Genomic DNA, 17,946 nt, shown 5'->3' with positions numbered 1-17,946 from the left:
CTTGGGTTCGAGCCCTGGCAGGTCTATCTCTTAGTTTGTATTTTCATTGGTTAACTTTATTTCTAAGTTGACTTTCTTTTCTGAACTCAAACCTACGTGTTGTTTTTGTCAATAATAGTGATTCGGTATATTTTACGTCGCTTGAGGTCCGAGGCGCAGTGAATGACGACGTTTAGTTACCGTTCTGCGTCGTGCAAACAGACATGTCATGTGGGTGCTCTGTGCAGTGAAGCGTTTGAAAATACGGGGCCGGGAAGACACGGGAAAGCAGGGCGGGAGCGGGCGACCAACGTGTGTGCAAAAGGAAATTATTTCAGCTACTCTTCAGCCTTGCTGTCATATGGTACAATCTGTTTCATGTGCAGGTGCCGTAAAAAGTAATTGGAACAAGGTCTCTTAAATTTGCGCGAATTTTTTCTTCCGGAAACTACATTGCTGAATTGGTTTTCGTTTAAAGGAGTCCTCCCTAAGATAAAAAGCTACCTGCAAACCACTAATGACTGTCACAAAGCGAGTAAGACAAACATTCTGTACTATTCACAAATCCTTGTTCCGGGTACTTATGACGGCACCTGTAAGTGCGAGGTGGCGCGACGAATTTTAAAAAATCCGTCAATTATTTAAACCCCGGCAAATACCGCAATGGTACCATTCTGTTTGACGGTGCGTCATGAATTCGAAAGATCCGTACAGCCTTATCACAACTGCATCTCAAAAATAGAGGATCTGAACCATGTATATCACATGGAGCAATAACGTAAGAAAAAGGAGAGACTAACGAATCAGGCGGCACGAGAATCAATGGTATAGATGAAGGCACTGGAAGAGGGCTTGTTTCTGCTTTGGATGGCCAAGAGATTGTGATAATATTGATGATGATAATGCTAGATAATCTGATGGTGGTTATGATTCCCACGATTATGTTAGCGATAATAAGGATTCCGCGCGAACTCACCTGCTGGATGCGACAGCCTGCCGTGGACTCTCTCGAAATCGATCTTTTCGGTGAGGTTGTCGTCAATGACAGGGGAGTTCACGAGCGTAATGACAGCGTCCTTCTGGCCCGTCAGGTTCCTCAGCAGTGCCGTATGGAACATGTTCACTGCCAGGGAAGCACTGTGAGGACACTGGCCATTATACCAGAGGTACACCCTGCAAGAAAAATGTTATGAGCTTCCGTAATTGTTCCTTATAGGCCGCATTGTTTTTTTTCGATAAAACAATGCACCCACGCATTCAGTACAGATGGTTAATCAGCGAAGCTCTAACGTCCGGTGTTTACTCATGCGTTATCCCCATGGTCTTGATCATACGTTCTGTGGTTGTGGTATTTTTTACGGCGTCGCTGATTGTAGGCTCCCTGCGTTTCGGAAGTACGTATGCGCGTGGCCTTCCCATTTCAAACTAACGTGCGGCCATTTATTGCCGTGCCACACTGACGGTGCCTCTGTCCGCCGTTCTCGCTTGATATATGCTTCCCGCAGAAGGCAGGTGCGCGTGGGCTCTGGTGCCAGAGAATAACACAACCACACTTTCTACGCTTTCTTCAAACTCCTCTCCAACCTGGTTTTTTTCGTGCATACTTATCGCGTCACACCAGATGTTCCTCCGTCTAGGAATGTAAAGCTTCTTTTAAAAAACAGATCCTTATCTAAAGCACAGTGATTTCGCCTAGGAGTCACGATAGAATTCATGGCCGAATCTGACTGGTACTGCGGGCGACGTCTCTAGTTTCCTTTCTAATCTTAACGCAAACTTAGAAACCGCTGCGGTGCATCATCGAGTAACGAGAAGACTATAGGACAATGTTCTACGTGACGTCTCTATCTGCCAAGTGCATTTTTCTGGTCCAAGGAACGTTTTGGCTATCGGGATGCACCACAATCTGTTATGACACTAGTGTCCTAAGAAAACAAAGTGGTAAGGCCAAGACTTAGACGAATACTGATAAAAGGACCCAGGTGTGCTGTGGCTGCTCACCAAAACCAGATTTGAAAGATGCAGTTCTTTCAGTTGCACGCACGATTTCAAATGGTCTCTGTCGGTGAGCAAATTATTTGTCTGTACCAATTGTACCAATAAGGAAAATCGCAGGGGAAGGCGAAAATGAATAACGGCGGAAAAAGTTCTGATCGCGCTATGTACATAGAACAATATATCTGAATGCTTTGCACGTGGCGCGTAACACGCAATACGAATGTAACGTGCGATAAAGGGAAAACGTGCTTTGCGTCGCTTACAGCTCCCGCATTGCGAGCACCATGTAACGCACGCAGTGTATCCATAACATCTCAGTACAGCCAGCCTCAGGAGTGAAATATTGCGTTACCAATCCAACTTCGTGAGTCTTTTCGCGCATAAACTAAGCCACAAGGCAGGATCGCCAAGCGTCGCCGCCACAGAGTGGTCATCCAGCGCGCGCGCTTTGCATGGACCGAATTATAACCGGGAAGCCGTTCAAGGAAACTGTTTTCCCCGTAAAAACAAAAGCAGATAAGGTGCTTCATGTACTAAAAACATGTACCATTCATCCCACTGGATGTGGATGACCAGCAAAGCTTTTTAGCGCACGATGTAGCGGAGACACACATTTAGGCGAAATGTTTGAGTGAATTCCATTTGCATCAACGGTTGACGGCGGCCATCTTTAAAAGGGTCACGAATACGAACTAAAAGTTTGCCTTATTCGAAAGATTCGGTGTTTTATAGTGCCACTGACGTTGCCCGGCAGAAAATGACGCTTTTCGCACTGAAAAATTGATCACTTTCTAAGGCCCGTGCGAACGGCGGAGCGTGACTTTTGTTCTCTTGTTAACCGTCCGCCTTCCTAAATAGTGCAACGATACCGATAAATTTGTTTTTGACCAGCTTTGTACCTGGCTTTTTTCCTATTGTGGTTTATAGTAATCGTTTTGTGAGACCTTACGTATGATCGACTTACCGGTTCACCTAAGTGGCAATTTCGCAACTGCCAGTTGGCCAGTGTCGCGACTGAGAAGCCCAACGCGGCCCATGGCTGTGCAGCTTAGGCCAACATAGTGCATGCCCTACGCACTGGTGCTTCTATATTCACGAGTTCCTTCGTAACTTTCATTTTTGACTTCACAATTCCTACTGCTATAAAAATGTGGACAAAATGTAAACGCAAATAGGTAGTTGAGCCAGTTTATATTTCCTGTTCATTTTTTTTTAGATTTTGTCGGCCTCAGCCAATCACAGCGAGCTGTCCATAATACGTCAATAAGTTCACTGCGCAGAACTAGCTAGGGTATCTCATGCCTATTCTCCGTTTTCCTCCTTGTACAGCTTCTTTGAGCGAAGTTTGCCTGAAAAGTGCTGCCAGCTTATTCTAATGAGGCAATCTTTAAAGGAATTCTGAAGTGTGAATTTGTGAAGTTGGGGTTTTTGCTTTCACTGCGTAGACTGGCTCAAATGGACACACTTTTCATCGTTTATCCGGCCTATCAGGCGGAAATTATTGTATAAAGCCCGAAAGAAGAAAAACTACTTTGCGCGGCCTGCGGCGACCCCACGAACCAAAGCAGTGACTTCCATAGAAGGTGCTACGCCATTGGATAATGTCCAAGATCAGACTTCAAACCAGTTTTGGTTTCGGTTTAATGAAACAACATGCTTTGCATCCCACGTTATGGTTGGCTGGGCACTTTCGACATCTTAATATTCGGCATACCATGCTTCTGCCTTGTTGTCGATTGTGAAATGCATCAGATAAGCTTACCAGCACGCCTTCGTATAGTAACAATCACGAGCCTCGTACTCTGTGGATGAACGCTCCCCGCTTCACCGGAGACGGTCAAATCCGATGTGCTTTCCCACCACCTCTGGAACTTGCCTCGCTCGAGGCGTGTTTACACCAGGCCAAGGGTCGGCTGATTCGGGACTGTGCCCGCAAGCAGTCGGTGCTTGTGGCAACACCACGCCAACAAAAACTCGCCAGCGCGATAGTGTCAGTCTGCACCCTCTCGGCGAACTGCCTCGTGGAGCAATGAACGTTACAACGCAAAAATGGTGAATTCTGTATACTAAACATTCCCAAAAACAAAAAAAAATCACTAAAGAACATGTGCTATTTGTGATTCGAACTTGCGAATTCCAAAACAGTGGACTTAGTGCTCCAGACCACTCAGTCCCTGCCAGCGCTAGCAGGGCCCGAAATATAAATCATATAATTAATAACATTTTTATTTAGTTTTAGAACTCAAAGCAGCTTAGATGACTATTGCTTGAATAGAGCTCGTGCAGTAAGTGTCCCCCAAATTTCCACAAATATCTCGTTTCTAGCGGCTGCATTCCTTAGCCGGAAAAGAATTCGCAGATGTGTGGACCACTGTGGTATTTTACCCAGGGCAAAAGGTGCTTCGCGCACCTTGGTGTTACGCCGCACGATAAAACTGTTGGTGGATTTTAAACATTTAGTGCCTATATTCGCTGACTCTTCTCCCGCCTTCAATCGGCCTTAGATTTTTTTAGAGGCGTACCAGTCAGTGAAGCGACGCACGTACGCTTGTGTGGAGCGATTTAGAGCTTCATAAAGTGCACAAACTAGTAAACTAAAAGCACATTCTTCCAGGCACAAACGTGTCGTGGCTTAGTTTCAACTGAGCGAACGAACTGCGACGACCCGCCGGCTGCCGGCCGACTAAACGCTGGTCCGACTGATTTTGTCGGAGGGTCCGTGACTCATGCAGTAGCGCAGCCGAGCCAAATCATCTTGTTTGACGTTGTATGAAACGTCATGCGAAATCGGCAAGGAGAATCAAGAGAGGGGGACAGCATTTCCGAGTTGATTTTTCTGCTGAATAAAGTGCTACAAACACATGAAAGTGGTTGTAGCATGACTTAGGGACTCCAGACTGCAATTTGCGGTAGTAATCGCGCTATTATAGTACGAATTACTTCACAGTCCTTTTAAATTTTGTTTATTGAAGGCATGTATAAACCCGCACAGCTTTATTCTAAATCTGCTGATCCTAGGATGGTGCCGATTTCTAATTAAAGCGATAAACATTAGAAGCTCTGAACAGAAGGATTTGTGGCTGACGACTGAGGGGGGACGGGGCTCTCATCAAGAGTTTGCTTCCCTGACTCCGATCTATGGACAAATAAATGTTGTCACTCACTCTCCTCAAGAAGCGCAAACAAGTGATTATACGTGTAAACAGGGGGTCCACATAACGATAGGAACGGTGTGCGCGTTAGTCGGACGAGAACCGGCGTATTCAGCGTGGTATAACCACGTGCTTATAGCCGGCACACCGAGACATTCATCCTCCAACGCCTCCCGCTAAAGATTGCCTTGCGTTTGTGGTCTCTCCACCTCACTATATGCACAACCCGAGCATTGCACAAGGCATGCACTAATGCACACTGCGAGGAACCCCCGTGGGTTCGAGCTATCTGAGCACGCCCACGAAACTGGGACGCCGTCGCTCCAGCTCAACACCGCCTCTATTGGGCAGGTGGAGTAGGAGGCGACAAAGGAATATGCCCAGTCTACTTCAAAAGAAGGCGTGTCTTTGCGCCAATCCCTTCGGTTACATTTCAACATCCCCGTGGGTGGAAAGGGGCGATGGGCGATCTGGCCCCGCGCGCAAGTGTGCTCGTCATCGGCGCGCGGAACCAGTGGGCTCAGGAATAAGGGCAAAAGCTGGGGTGCTGGCCGATGGGCTCGCAAGAGAAAGACACTCTCCGCCCGTTCCCAGGCACGTACCACACGGCGTGGTCGTCCAGTGTCAGGCACGGCTAATATGTGAGCGAAGGGACGAAGGATCAACCTAAGGCACGAGCCGGCAGCCGGAAGGGCTTGCGGGCTTAGAGCCGGCGCGAAAGAGCTGCGACCGTCCGGTGAGGGAAATCGTTACGCACCTTAGGCTGTCCTGCCGAGCGTCTCCCCGAAAGGACCCCTGCGCAGGGCGCGCGTCCCGCGTCCCGGCGAGGGGGAGTTCGGGCGCCGTTCAAACGCGCCAATGAAATGAGGTTACGCAAGAAACAGGGCGGCGTGGCCGTCGAGCTGACAGTGTTTTATCGCGCAACGGCCACCGGAGCCTTTACCTCGTCAGGTACTTGAAGCTTTGGCTCGGCCCAACGCAGTGGCGCAGGGGCGAGTTGGCCATTCGGGAAGAGAGCGCGGGAAAGTGCCGCGCTGACGGCATTAAACGAGCGCTCACGCAATGGCTCGTACGCCAGGATCCCCACACATTTCAGGGACACGTGGTGCCTAGCGAATTTTGGCCCTGGCCTTTCAGGAATACATGAAAATCAACCAACTAATGTTTCGCTTAAAACAGTGTGAATATCTACACAGCGTTTAAAACAGAAGCTGCGATGGTGGCTTTCCAACTTTCATGTCTACCAGAGGAACACGTGACATGCAGCGTACTTTTGTCCAAGGACGCTGATACCGAACTGGTACTCGTAGACGTAGGCGTGGATGTTTCGGTCGGCCCAGCCGAGCAGCTCGCGCTCCACGAAGCTGCTGCTAGGAGAGAACACGCCGACGCCGCGCTCGGTCATCACCGGGAGTACGACGTCGTCGACGAACGGCTTGCTGCGGGCCAAGGATTGGCACACTAACGGTTACACAACGACAAAATACTAGCTGGTTCATTTTATCGATTGCTTTTACCGCTTCCACAGTACCATTCTTATTGCACTTTCAAATACACAATGGTGATATTAAGAAAAAACCTGAGCCAGTGGTGACTCCCCAGCCACATTCCTGCGAATTCTCTATGACGTCACAGAATCTTGTTTGTGTGATTGGCGGCCGTCGACTTAAAGGAGCCATGAAGAGAAAACACAAGTTTGGTTCATTCAAAAGATTGTCTCGTTAGAATCATACTGACACCACTTTTAACGTAAACTTCGCTCAAATAAGCTACATAATTAGGAAAAACGGGAATGGTCATGCGACCCACCAGCTCATTTCCCGCAACAGAACCTATGATGTCCCATGAGCTAAGCTCTGCGATTGGCGGAGGCTGGCAGAAGCAGACACAAATTAGGTAGAGCTTACAAACTAGCCGAACGAGCGATTTGCGCTTAAATTTAGGGCACATTCTTTACAAAGCAATAAGAATGATGGGACAAACAGTGGAAGTTATGAAAGCACAAGTAAACATAGAAGTACTGATGCGTTCTGGTGTTCGTACTGCGCACAGCATGCTTGGTTTAGCTGCACAGCACTACGGGGCTTGGGGTTGTCTCAGACGACACTGGCCGATTGACGCAAGCAACGGTGTCTTACGTGACCCCATTTGTCGAGCGAGCACTGTTTCAGGGAACGAATATTTTCTCCCAGAACAAAAACAAGCCAGGTTTAAGCCACGGTATGGTGGCGCCATCTAGGTTACGGAACGTAAAGAAACGCGGGAACAAACCAACACCGCTGTACAGGGTGGAGACAACCTTTGAACGGTCCCGCGCCGCCGCAATTGGGCCAACGGGCTCAACGCGTTATTCTTTTCGTTTCCCACGAGACCTAGCAACGCGAAACAGACAATATGATTCAAACTTCTTCAGTAAACCTCGTTGCGGCGATAATTTTAGCGCGGTTTTGACACAATGACTTGCTTCGGCGGCGAGCGAGCAACCGAAAATGGCGGCGCCAGCGTATACGTGTCTCTACCCTGTACGGCGGATGCGTGAATGAAGGTACTCTAGGCTGCAGAGCGGTCGGTTCCAGTGATGTCACTTGGGACCACGAAAACGCACGATTGAGCGGGAAAATCAAAATTTTAACCTAAATTGTTTAATTTCTCAGTGAATAAAGCACCGTTTGTATCCGGACAAGCGCTGGGGGCACTATAAAACACGAAATCTTTCGAATAAAACCAACTTGCATTTTCTCTTCATGGCGCCTTTAAGCCAACTTCAAGAACCACGGCCGTGCTAGTGTAATAAGAGCTCGAGTTGCGTTAGATTATTTTACTTGGCAGGCGTACGTGTTGTTACGTAACCGTTGTGCAGCACTAAATTTAATTTTCTTTATATTCCCCCAGAGTTTTCGGTTAAAAGAAACGTCTTCTATGGCACGGATGAAGCTGTGTGAGTTACCAAAGTCTATTTCTTTCAGAGTAGTATTTTATCTGCACGACCCCTTTTCATCCAGTGCAGAGCCCGCGAAACGCTGTATTTTTCGCCGTTTAAACGGTCTTCACTGGGCAAATGTACAGAATTTCATGAGAGCGAAAAGCACAAATGTTTGCGTGATAGCCGAAGTGTGGTAAGCGCGCTGAAAACTAATCGGAAATCAGCCAAGCCCATCTTTTTGAGGCCAAAGTTACGGTTTTGAAACGAACCTCGCATTGTCGGCCTGAATAAATCCTAGCGGGGTATAGAAGAACGTCTGGGGCACGTAGACCAGGCTCGTTCTCTCCGCTGGCAGGGCAGGGAGGAGGACGCGTTCGCAGAGGGCGAGCAGAAGCAACGAGAGCGCCGGAATGCCCACGGTCAGGTGCTTCACCCACCACATGCGAATCCACACCAAGCAGCGCTTGCGGAGCAGCGCGGCCATGACGTCACACGTGCCCGCATTCGAACCGCTCACGGTGCACAAATGCCGGGCGGCGTCCATCGCTGCGGACGTAACGAGAAAAGACAGTAGGAAGTATTTTTTGATCCCACGACATGATCACCGAGTGTAACCACACAGTAAATCTTGAAGCTGTCTCGCCTTCACATTCCAAAGTGTTTGGGAGGGAAGATCCGGGGCAAGGCCGCCTTCACGTCCCGCTTGCACGTGCAGTGAACCCTCCTTAAATGGACGTCGTCTGAAGGACTTCACTTCCTTATAAATAAGCCCTAGTTCGCTATTAAAGGGGTGAGGCGATCGCCATGCTCTTCCGTCGGTACAATTAGAAACTTAAGATGAAGCAATAGCAGGAATGAAGCGATTTCGCCGTAAGAAGGGTTTACGGCCTTCGATTACACGCTTCCATTGCTCGTATGTTTCTGAACCGTGCGCTGGTCTAGTATCAACGCTGCGTTGTGGTGCAACAAGTGTTTTGTTGTTTATGTTTAGTTCTAGTTTTCAACTGTTCGTGTCAACCCTGTGTTTTCTGTTGTTTATTCTTTTTTTGGCTTTGCTATTTTACTAGCACGCTAGCTATTCCAGCGTTAAAGAAACCGTTTGTTGATGTCGCGGTCCGTTCTCGTTTTCCTTTCGTTTTGTTTATTTTTTTAAATGGCTTGAAATGCGGCGCAATGGATTTTTTGTTGCTTCCTTTTTTTAACTTTGCCCGTGCTGTGTGCGTATTGAATTATTTTTGTATGATTAGAGGACGAGGGAGCACCGTGTCAAGCTAACCAAATTTGCTTTTTCTCTCTCTTCCTACATCATTGTGGGCGGAAAATAAAGACATTATTATAATAAATATTTAATCTTTCGAATGGCCAGAAATGAGTCGAATGGCCAGTCATGAATAATTCCTGTGCCGATCGTATTTTGTCAGATACGATGTCTACAAATATGTTTTATCCGCGGTTTGACATCGGTGTTTTACGTGTCTCTTTACCGACACCCACCTGTTCCTGCGTCTATGTTCATTATCTCAAACAAGTCGCTATATCTAGCGAGTCAGAACATCCATTTGGGCGGTCACCTGACGCTAAATTGAGAACATTCAGCGCGTCAAGATATCCTTCCGAGTGACTACATTCAACGCATCATTAGCTCATCATCAACTACTCCTAACGAGCCAGAAAATTGACGAGCCATTGCGTCCAACGAGGCAGGACATTCATCCGAGTCTCTATACATCTAACGCACCGTCACATCGAATCATTGTGTCGAAACATCCAAGGGGTCAGTACCTCCAGCTTTGAATGTACTGACTCTTTGAATGTAATGGCATGTTAGGTTTACATAGCGACCCGGAATACTGTTACTGCCCCGCTTTTTGTATTCATTGAGCGTGTTGACAGAAGGTGTGGTTGAGACGGCATTAACGTTTGCACAAAAGTAAACAGAGCAGATGAACTTTGGCTACAATTAGAAGCCGCAAAAGCAAGAAAGTAGCAAAATTGGACTACAAAGCTATTGCCCACCCACCGCGGCGTCTCACTGGCCAAGGCATTGCGGCTGCTAAGGTCGAGTTCGTGGTTTGGACCCGGCCGTGCCGGCCATGTTTCTAACGGTGGCGAAAAAAGAAAACGCTTGTGCATCGACATTTGCGCTCATGTCAAATTTCCCCGCGGAATCTAAAACAGCCCGGAGCCCTCCACTACGGGCTGCATTATACCCCAGGTGTAGCATTAGGCTGTCAAGAGTTTTGTTTCAAACAAAACTCTTGACAGCATTAGGCTGTCAAGAGTTTTGTTTCGAAAGCCATTTTCACATACATAGACGATCTACACGACTCCCGTCACGTCAAGTTCACGACAGCCGGCTGCCACATAATAATTCTCCGCAGGCATGCAGCATTCAAAGTTTCAAAGTCTATTTCACTCACAGTTACATTGACGTCAAAAAATGTACATCGAAGGGGGAAGGAAAAAAAGCTGCAAGAAGCGGCTTGACAGGGCCCTTTGCCCCGGTCAGCAATGAACGGCGTGTGCGCTGAGAGGGTACATGTGTAGAACACGCTCTGAAAAATACACTTTGTTCATATGTCAGAGCAATACAAAATAATACAATAAAAATACAATAAAATCAGTTTGGTGGCACGACAGGAGTACATACAGTGAACAGTACTAAAATATACATACACATGAACTGCAACAGGAAAAGCAAATAGAAAAAAAGGGTTACGATCACTTACTCTCGCCATACAAGCATTGCGAGTTTTATAACGTCAGGAAAGGAAAACATCCTGTTCGGAGCGCTCAAAGCACATTTTATCATTTAAAAAAAATTTAAGATCGCTTGATTGTTTCAATAAAATGTCGAGTGCTCTTAATTCGCTGGCACCCGTAGCCAGTACGTGAAAATGGAACTTGCCACGGGGGCTGGTATCGATAAATATAAAGGCTATGAGTCATTGTCAGGCAGCTGCAGTTAAAAAAGAACTTTGTTTTCCTTGCGATGCTTTCTTGTAGCTGCCCTGCAGCTGATAAGTATGTATATCACATGCACGGAGCAATTTATGCTTTGTAAAAGTGGCTGAGTGGGTTGTAAGTACGGGACAAAGGCCTGAACGGCCTTTTTTTGTTAGTACCAGTTGTATTAGTACCAGTTTGTATTAGTAGCAAGCTACTGCAGAGGAATACAACAGCGTTGAAGACTGTTTACGATGGGATAGGTATTTGTTTCTGTCACCAAAAATCTTACTCCGCATCTGTGCGTCACGGCCGAAGAAAAGGGGTGGCAGCAGTACAATGCTGACTACAGCAAGGCAAGCAGTATCAAAACTGCCCGCCGTGCTCCCAGATAATGACCGTAAATGGATACTTTCATTGTAAAGAGGTTAAGGAATTTCAGCAAATTTGCTGTACCTTGCAATTTTAAAGGCATAGTTCTGGGCATATTTTCGGGGAAAACCCAGTAAGGTGACCTGCTTTGGTCTGAAGTGCATGGAAAGGGCAACGAGGAAACCTGCGTAAGCAACAAGGCACTGACACATTCTTTGTGGCGAGGTTTGACGTGCAGGCTACGTTCAAGGAAGGCGTGCTAAAAACCGTACATAACGGTACATTCTGTTCCGTGCTAGCGCGGCCATACCGTGTTTTTCTCTCGCAGGATCCATCGTTGACACTGCCGCCTTCGACTGCACGTCACCGGCGCCGGCTTTTCCTTTCAATTCAACGCCGGTTACCATCCTGCACAGACAGGGTGCACACAAACAAAGCAGCGGGGAACCTTCAGCCGGGGCGCCATTTGGAAATAATGGCAGAGATTTGATGGAGAACAGCCAGAAATCATTTCAAATCAAGCTGTGGGCGCCAATCCTTCTCAAGCACCCCTGTAGCCAACCCGAAACCGGTGCACATCACGAATAATTTGTGGATATCCTATAGCGGGATTTAGGCGCAGTGCTCTGTACTAGGTAACAGCATAAAGTCTTCTAGTTTCATATGTTCCGAAAGACAATAGCCCTAATTCTCATCTTGAGCAAGTTGTGTACAACATAGGTCTCAGCAGTTTAAATATCGTAGTTGTTTCAAGGAAATTTCAGGGCGGTGTATGCATCAGCGCTTGGCATAACTTCTGCACGCAGGAATGCAATAATCTGCTCAGGGGCGTGAAAAATTCGTAGCTTTCTTGAAGAGCTTTCATTATAGCCTATAGAGAAAATTCAACCCCGTATACCTGATGTACACGTCCTCGAGGGTGCAGGACGTGAGGCTCATGATGGCGATGCCGAGGTCGACACGCTTCTTCTCCAGGTAGTGAAGCAGGGTAGACAGGCGGTTGGTGTGCTGCGCACGTCACAAGTGCATCATTTTATGGTGACAGCATTAGGTGTCGCACCAAATGCCAAACATGACCATAATCCTAGTTGTCGTCATCGGCGTCAACACCAACCGTACAAATCGGCCTCCGCTGTAGAAAGAAAATAAATTCGGTTTGTGCGGGTCTTTTACCAGGATCGCCAGAGAAGCAGCCCGGGGTGCTAACCACAGTGCTTACGCGGCACCCTGCCAGAATACTTGTCTTTTGTATGCGCCGTTATAGGTGCCCATGGCGGCACTGTCCAGAAAAGGTGCGCCCGGTGAGAGCTCTCACTGTAAGAAGCTGCCGTATGAATTCAGTCCAGTCTGCCAGCCGGAGTACAAATCTACTTACATACTATGCAATAACCCAACACTACAGTCTCTCCATCAAGACGTATCCACTAGGCCACTATTTGCTCACTAAAGAGCAATATGCGTTGCTCGGACAGATCCAGACCACCACTTTCCCTCATCCCACCCGGTTACTTACCATGTTTCCTTCCATTTGCCCGTCCACCTGCCCACACTGTGGAGAGCGCGCCACCTTTAACACATGGTGTGCGACGGTTGACGGAATACGGCAATCAAAACTATTCCGAAACCTGACTACGAGCAGTGAGAGAGAGAAAGAGCGAGCTGCCTAGCTCTAACGTTATGTCCAGGAGCGGATACTGCATTGGGTAACAAAGGCAGAAAGATCATTCATTTTTCTTCTTGAGGTGACCCTGTTTCTACCAGCCATGTTCCACACCGATGGCCCGAACTTACCTGAATGGAGTCGCTGAGGTTGAAGACCATCTCGAGCTCGGTGACGCGTTTCGGTTGGACGGGGCCCAAATGGTGCTCGACGACGCGAGTGGCCTGGTCGTCCCTGCCGAGTGCAGAAAACCAATCCTTGAGCCAGTCACTATTTGGGGATTAATTGTAACCAGAACGTCCTCACGAGGTGATTGTTACTGGACAGTAATCGTAAGGTGAAAAAACAAAGGAAGACACGTCTTGGACTTTCGTGGCTTGAACCAGCGCGGCAGATAGCGGTACACAAACCAAGCGCTCCTGGCACCGTCTACGGTAAAACAAGCAAGCAGGAATAAAGTAGAACTGCAGCACTTATCGCCTCCCGTCCCTGTGGTTCCGTCACAATGTTAAAACCATGAAATCTCTCGAATGCACCTAGGTGTCCCTCCTTGTCAATTTAGTTCACATACCAAATGTTCTTCTATCTTCTTCAATGTCTATTACAGCGCTCGGCATGGCGTCCTGCTTCTCCGCTGGGTATGTTTTCTGGTTGGGTATTTGCTGGTCCCTGACTCAAATATCTTGTTAAACTACATACATCTTGTTAAATAAGTGAGACAATGCCTCCAATTCATTCTGCTTACGTGCTTTGAAGGCGAAAGCACGAAGATTCTTATTAACAGCTTCTTTGCTGCAACTTCCCAACTCATCGGTTTCCTTGCAATTGTTTCGTTGTGTTCGGGTCCGAATTCCTTCATCCGCCTTCGTTTCTGCTACACCGTGTATGCGCCTCTTCAATCATTTCGTTGTTTCGTCTCACGGCGTCAGCAAGCAGATTGGCAGACGTCACAGCTTTTGTAGAATTAGGATTCTGCGTCGCTGGTGTGCAACTGTTTTTCTCACGTTCCATCACATTTAGGCGTCACGTGGTACACTTCATCCTACAACTTTAACGTTTCAAATTCATAGTTTTGTGAATTCGTGAAGCGGGCACATCGCACCTCACAGCTCGTGATTCCTGTCGAGGTGTGTAGGTATGCCCCATAAAGAAAGGAAAAACAACGACCATAGCTTGTTATGCGCAGGTATATTGCCGAGATAGCACAGTTGGTAGAGCATCGGGCAGCTACTCTACCGGCCGGGATTTAACTACCATCAAATCTGTCATGTGTTTTTTATTTGCTTTTTTATGCAGTGGCCATTTTCTTGACTGGACAACCTCAGCCACGGTTTTTTTTTCCAAGAATGCGGCACTTAAGGCGTTCGCGTTGCAAAACAACAATGGTAATTTTAACGGTTTCCCTGTGCACCGCCATCACGTCATCGCGAAGTTGCTTCTTAACACTCCCTCGTAGAGCTGGTACTTCCCTTCCCGAACACAATCATTACAAGCAGGAAAATACGTCCAGTTTTTAAAGATTCAAAGACGGAGCATCTTTATAGCTGTTTAATTATGGTGCTGTTCAAAAGATTTGGGTGTTTGTGTTACACGCACACCAATGAACAGCGACTGGTGGCTCCAGTTCGTGCCATAGGACTGGTTCGCTTCCTTTAAGGCTGAAGCGTCCATTCATGTAATCAAACATTGATGCTGGAATGACCGTATACGGTTCCACTGAAGCTTTGCTTTGTCTTGAATGTGACTGTGAAAACAGCCTATCGTCAGAATAGCCAGAAGAAGGCTGAAAGTTAACGTTGTGCTTGTATCTTTCAGAATTGCATACATAAATAGTATGCAAGATACAAAAATGTGTAGTTATATGCCAAACATGCCACTGGTGTAACGGGTAACCTCCCCAAGGCAATAAAGTTCTTGAAGAATTTTGGAAGCACGTGTATTGTTAAAAATAACCCTCGAAAATCCGGAGCGCAAGACAAGAATTGGACAAAAATTAATACGCGGAAGGGCTGCTTGTGAAAATCGATGCCATATGGGCCCCACTTTTTATACCTTCGACTAACAAAATTTTAGATCAAAACAAATTTTCGCTTCTTACTTTTGGCACCGTGAACGGCCTTTACACAGCTTTGAACAAAGCTTCGACCATCTCAAAAAGGGTTGAAGGAACGATTATAGCAATGAATATTAGGAAATGATAAAAAAGGCACAACGTCATATGGCACGCATTATATGTGAAACTAAATGTGTAGCAGTTTGGCATGACCTCTTGCCGTGGAGCATGAAAACATTCTGCCTCAGTAACCTTATTGATTCTGATAATCATAAAATATCAGCAAAAACAACGAGGCCGAGAAGACGGATGCGATACAACTATTCAGGAAAAGAGTAGGTCACAAGACAACAATTTTTATAATTTTTCTGTACAAGTTAAAGGGACACTGAAGGGAATTTGTCAAGCTCCCGTTTTTGCTTGCACTGCGTACACTAGCTCAAATTAACACACTTTTCATCGTTTATCCGGTTGACAAGTGGGTAATTATTTTATAAAGCTCGAAAGAAGAAGAACTACCATATGCGGTCTGCGGCGGCCGCACCAACTAAACGCTGTGACGACCGAAGGTGGTGCACCGTGATTGGGCAATGCCAACGATTAGCATTCAAACAAGTTTCGTTTCTGTAAAACAACATGCTTGACATCCTACATTATCTGATGGGCATTCTCGATATCTCAGTAATCATCATACCGCGCTTCTGCAATGTTGTGGGTGGTAAGATGCCTAAGTTCTTGAAATCGTAGCAATCTTCCAAACCTCGGCTTGGAATCGTGGCAATCAGTAGCCGAGGCCTACGCAGTGAGTGAACGCCCTCCGCGTCACTGCAGACGCTCAAATGCCATGTGCTTTTCCTCCATATTTGGAGCTTGCCTCACTCATGCCTGTATCGTAAAAAGCGTGTTCGCACCAGGCCAAGGGTCTGCTGATTCTGGCCTGTGCCTACTTTCCGCAAGCAGTCGGTGCTTATGGCAACAGCACGCGAACGAGAACCATGGCTAGCGCACCACTGTCAGTCTGCGCGCGTTCTGCGAACTCGCTTGTGGCGCAGTGAACGTTACTGCCCAAAAATGGTGAACTCAGTATAGAAAACATTTGCCGAAAACGGAAAAAATCAGCTTAGAAAAAAAAGTACCCTCGGGTATTCGAACTTCTGACATGAAAAATAACATACCTAGCGCTCGAGACCACTCGGACACGGGCCAGCGCTGTCGACGGCGGAAAATAAGGTATATAATGTATAACCAGTTTACACTTTTATTTAGTGTTAGCGATTTAAGTAGCTTAGGTGACTATTTGTTGTATAGCGCTCGTGCAGTAAGCGTCCCCAAAATTTCCACAATATCTCACGTCTATCAATCGCATTTCTTTGACGGAAAAGGGTTCGAAGATGTGTGGTCGTGCTGCTTACCGCTGCCCTTGTTAACCCAGCGCAAGAAAGTGCTTCCTGCTCCCTAGTTTTACGCTGTACGGTGAAAGGTTCGGTTGATTTTATTTCCTTAGTACCGATATTGGCATCGCCGACTTCTCCCGCCTTCAAGTGGCCTTAGAGTTTCCTACTAGCGTACCACTCAGCGAAACCGCATGTGCGCTTGTGCAGCGCTTGTGTGGAGCGACCTGAGCTTGGAGCTTGGTACAGTGTACAGACTAACAAACTAAAGAAACGCACATTCTTCCATTGAAAAACGTGTCGTGGCGTAGTTTCAACTGAGAGAAAGAATTGCGACGACCCGTCGGCGGCCGGCGGACTACGCCCTGCCATAAAAGCTGGGCCGACTGACTCTGTCGGAAGGTCGGCGAGCCTTGCAGTAGCGCAGTCAAGCCAAGTCGTCTCCTCCTGGCGTCACACGAAAACGCCACAGAAAATGGGCGAGGATGCAGACAGGAGGACGGCATTTTCGAATTGATTTTTATACTACACAAATTCACGTAAACGCACTCAGAGTGGTCGAAACATGGCCTGTGGAATCCGGACTATAATTTGCGCTACTGATCTCGCAACGTTTACAAATCACTTCTGTGTCCCTTTAACAGACTACAAATGTGTGTAAAAACAAGTTTGCTTATTTTAAATGTCCGAATACGAAATGAACAGGCCCTGTACAAAGTTATGGCCATTCAATTCTATATTTAAACGATGTATATGCCCAATTTTAGTATATGCAGAGTAGACTCTATTCGAAACAGGGAAAGGCTGCCTTCGAATATGCAAATGAGGCCTTGTGATAGCGACAATGGTTCATGTGATAACATACCTAAAAAATGGAAAATCATTATTTTATTTTTGGATTTAACACGCCGAAGATATACCTCGGCTGTGAGGCGCGCCGTGTTCGAGGGCTCGAGATTATTTCCTGCCGCCTGGGACCTTTACCTTGTGCCAAAATCTCGAAATACGGGTATTTTCGCTGTTCGCCTTCATCATAAAAGTAGCCAACGCGGCCGGGATCGACTCCGCGTCCTTGGCCGCAGGAGAAGACAGCCGTAGTCACTGAGCCACCGCGGCGGGTAATAAACAACAAAAAAACACCACTGCAGTCGAACCGAACCGGAAGTTTGGCAGCTTGGTGAGGCGCAGGAAGTAGCCGGAGTCGCAACGCATCTTGAGCCATGTGGGGGAGCCGGAGCAGAGCACGTAACCTTCGCGCATGATGACCAACCGGTCGGCCAGCACCTCAGCCTCCTCGATGCTCGAGGGGGTGACCAGCACTCCGCTGTGCCGACTCACGCTCGCCAGCGCCTCCCACACGTCGTGACGACACTTGGGGTCCATGAGCTTGGTCGGCTCGCTGAAGACCAGCAGCGGCGTCTGGACGCGCACAACAGCAGCAGCGGGGTTGCCCACCACTGACTGACGGCACA

At 47.3% G+C, this 17,946-nt stretch overlaps 1 protein-coding gene across 1 annotated transcript in view; it reads right to left on the bottom strand.

The window, feature by feature from the left end:
• The window catches only part of LOC144167866 (phospholipid-transporting ATPase ABCA3-like), a 91,778-nt gene that overhangs the window by 53,319 nt on the left and 20,513 nt on the right, over nucleotides 1-17,946 (bottom strand). Inside the window, exons 7-13 of the mRNA XM_077697016.1 lie at nucleotides 17,634-17,893; nucleotides 13,162-13,264; nucleotides 12,269-12,378; nucleotides 11,681-11,778; nucleotides 8,322-8,598; nucleotides 6,401-6,568; nucleotides 956-1,152 (exon numbers count right to left, since the gene is read on the bottom strand). Of these exons, the coding sequence (XP_077553142.1) occupies nucleotides 956-1,152; nucleotides 6,401-6,568; nucleotides 8,322-8,598; nucleotides 11,681-11,778; nucleotides 12,269-12,378; nucleotides 13,162-13,264; nucleotides 17,634-17,893 (1,213 nt within the window). The remainder of the gene's footprint in view (nucleotides 1-955; nucleotides 1,153-6,400; nucleotides 6,569-8,321; nucleotides 8,599-11,680; nucleotides 11,779-12,268; nucleotides 12,379-13,161; nucleotides 13,265-17,633; nucleotides 17,894-17,946) is intronic.

This window comes from Haemaphysalis longicornis, unplaced genomic scaffold, assembly GCF_048455015.1.
Source record: "Haemaphysalis longicornis isolate Haplotype H1 unplaced genomic scaffold, Haemaphysalis longicornis Haplotype H1 scaffold_2, whole genome shotgun sequence".
In the NCBI taxonomy this organism is placed as follows: domain Eukaryota; kingdom Metazoa; phylum Arthropoda; class Arachnida; order Ixodida; family Ixodidae; genus Haemaphysalis; species Haemaphysalis longicornis.
This window is presented reverse-complemented; position numbering and strand designations above follow the sequence as displayed.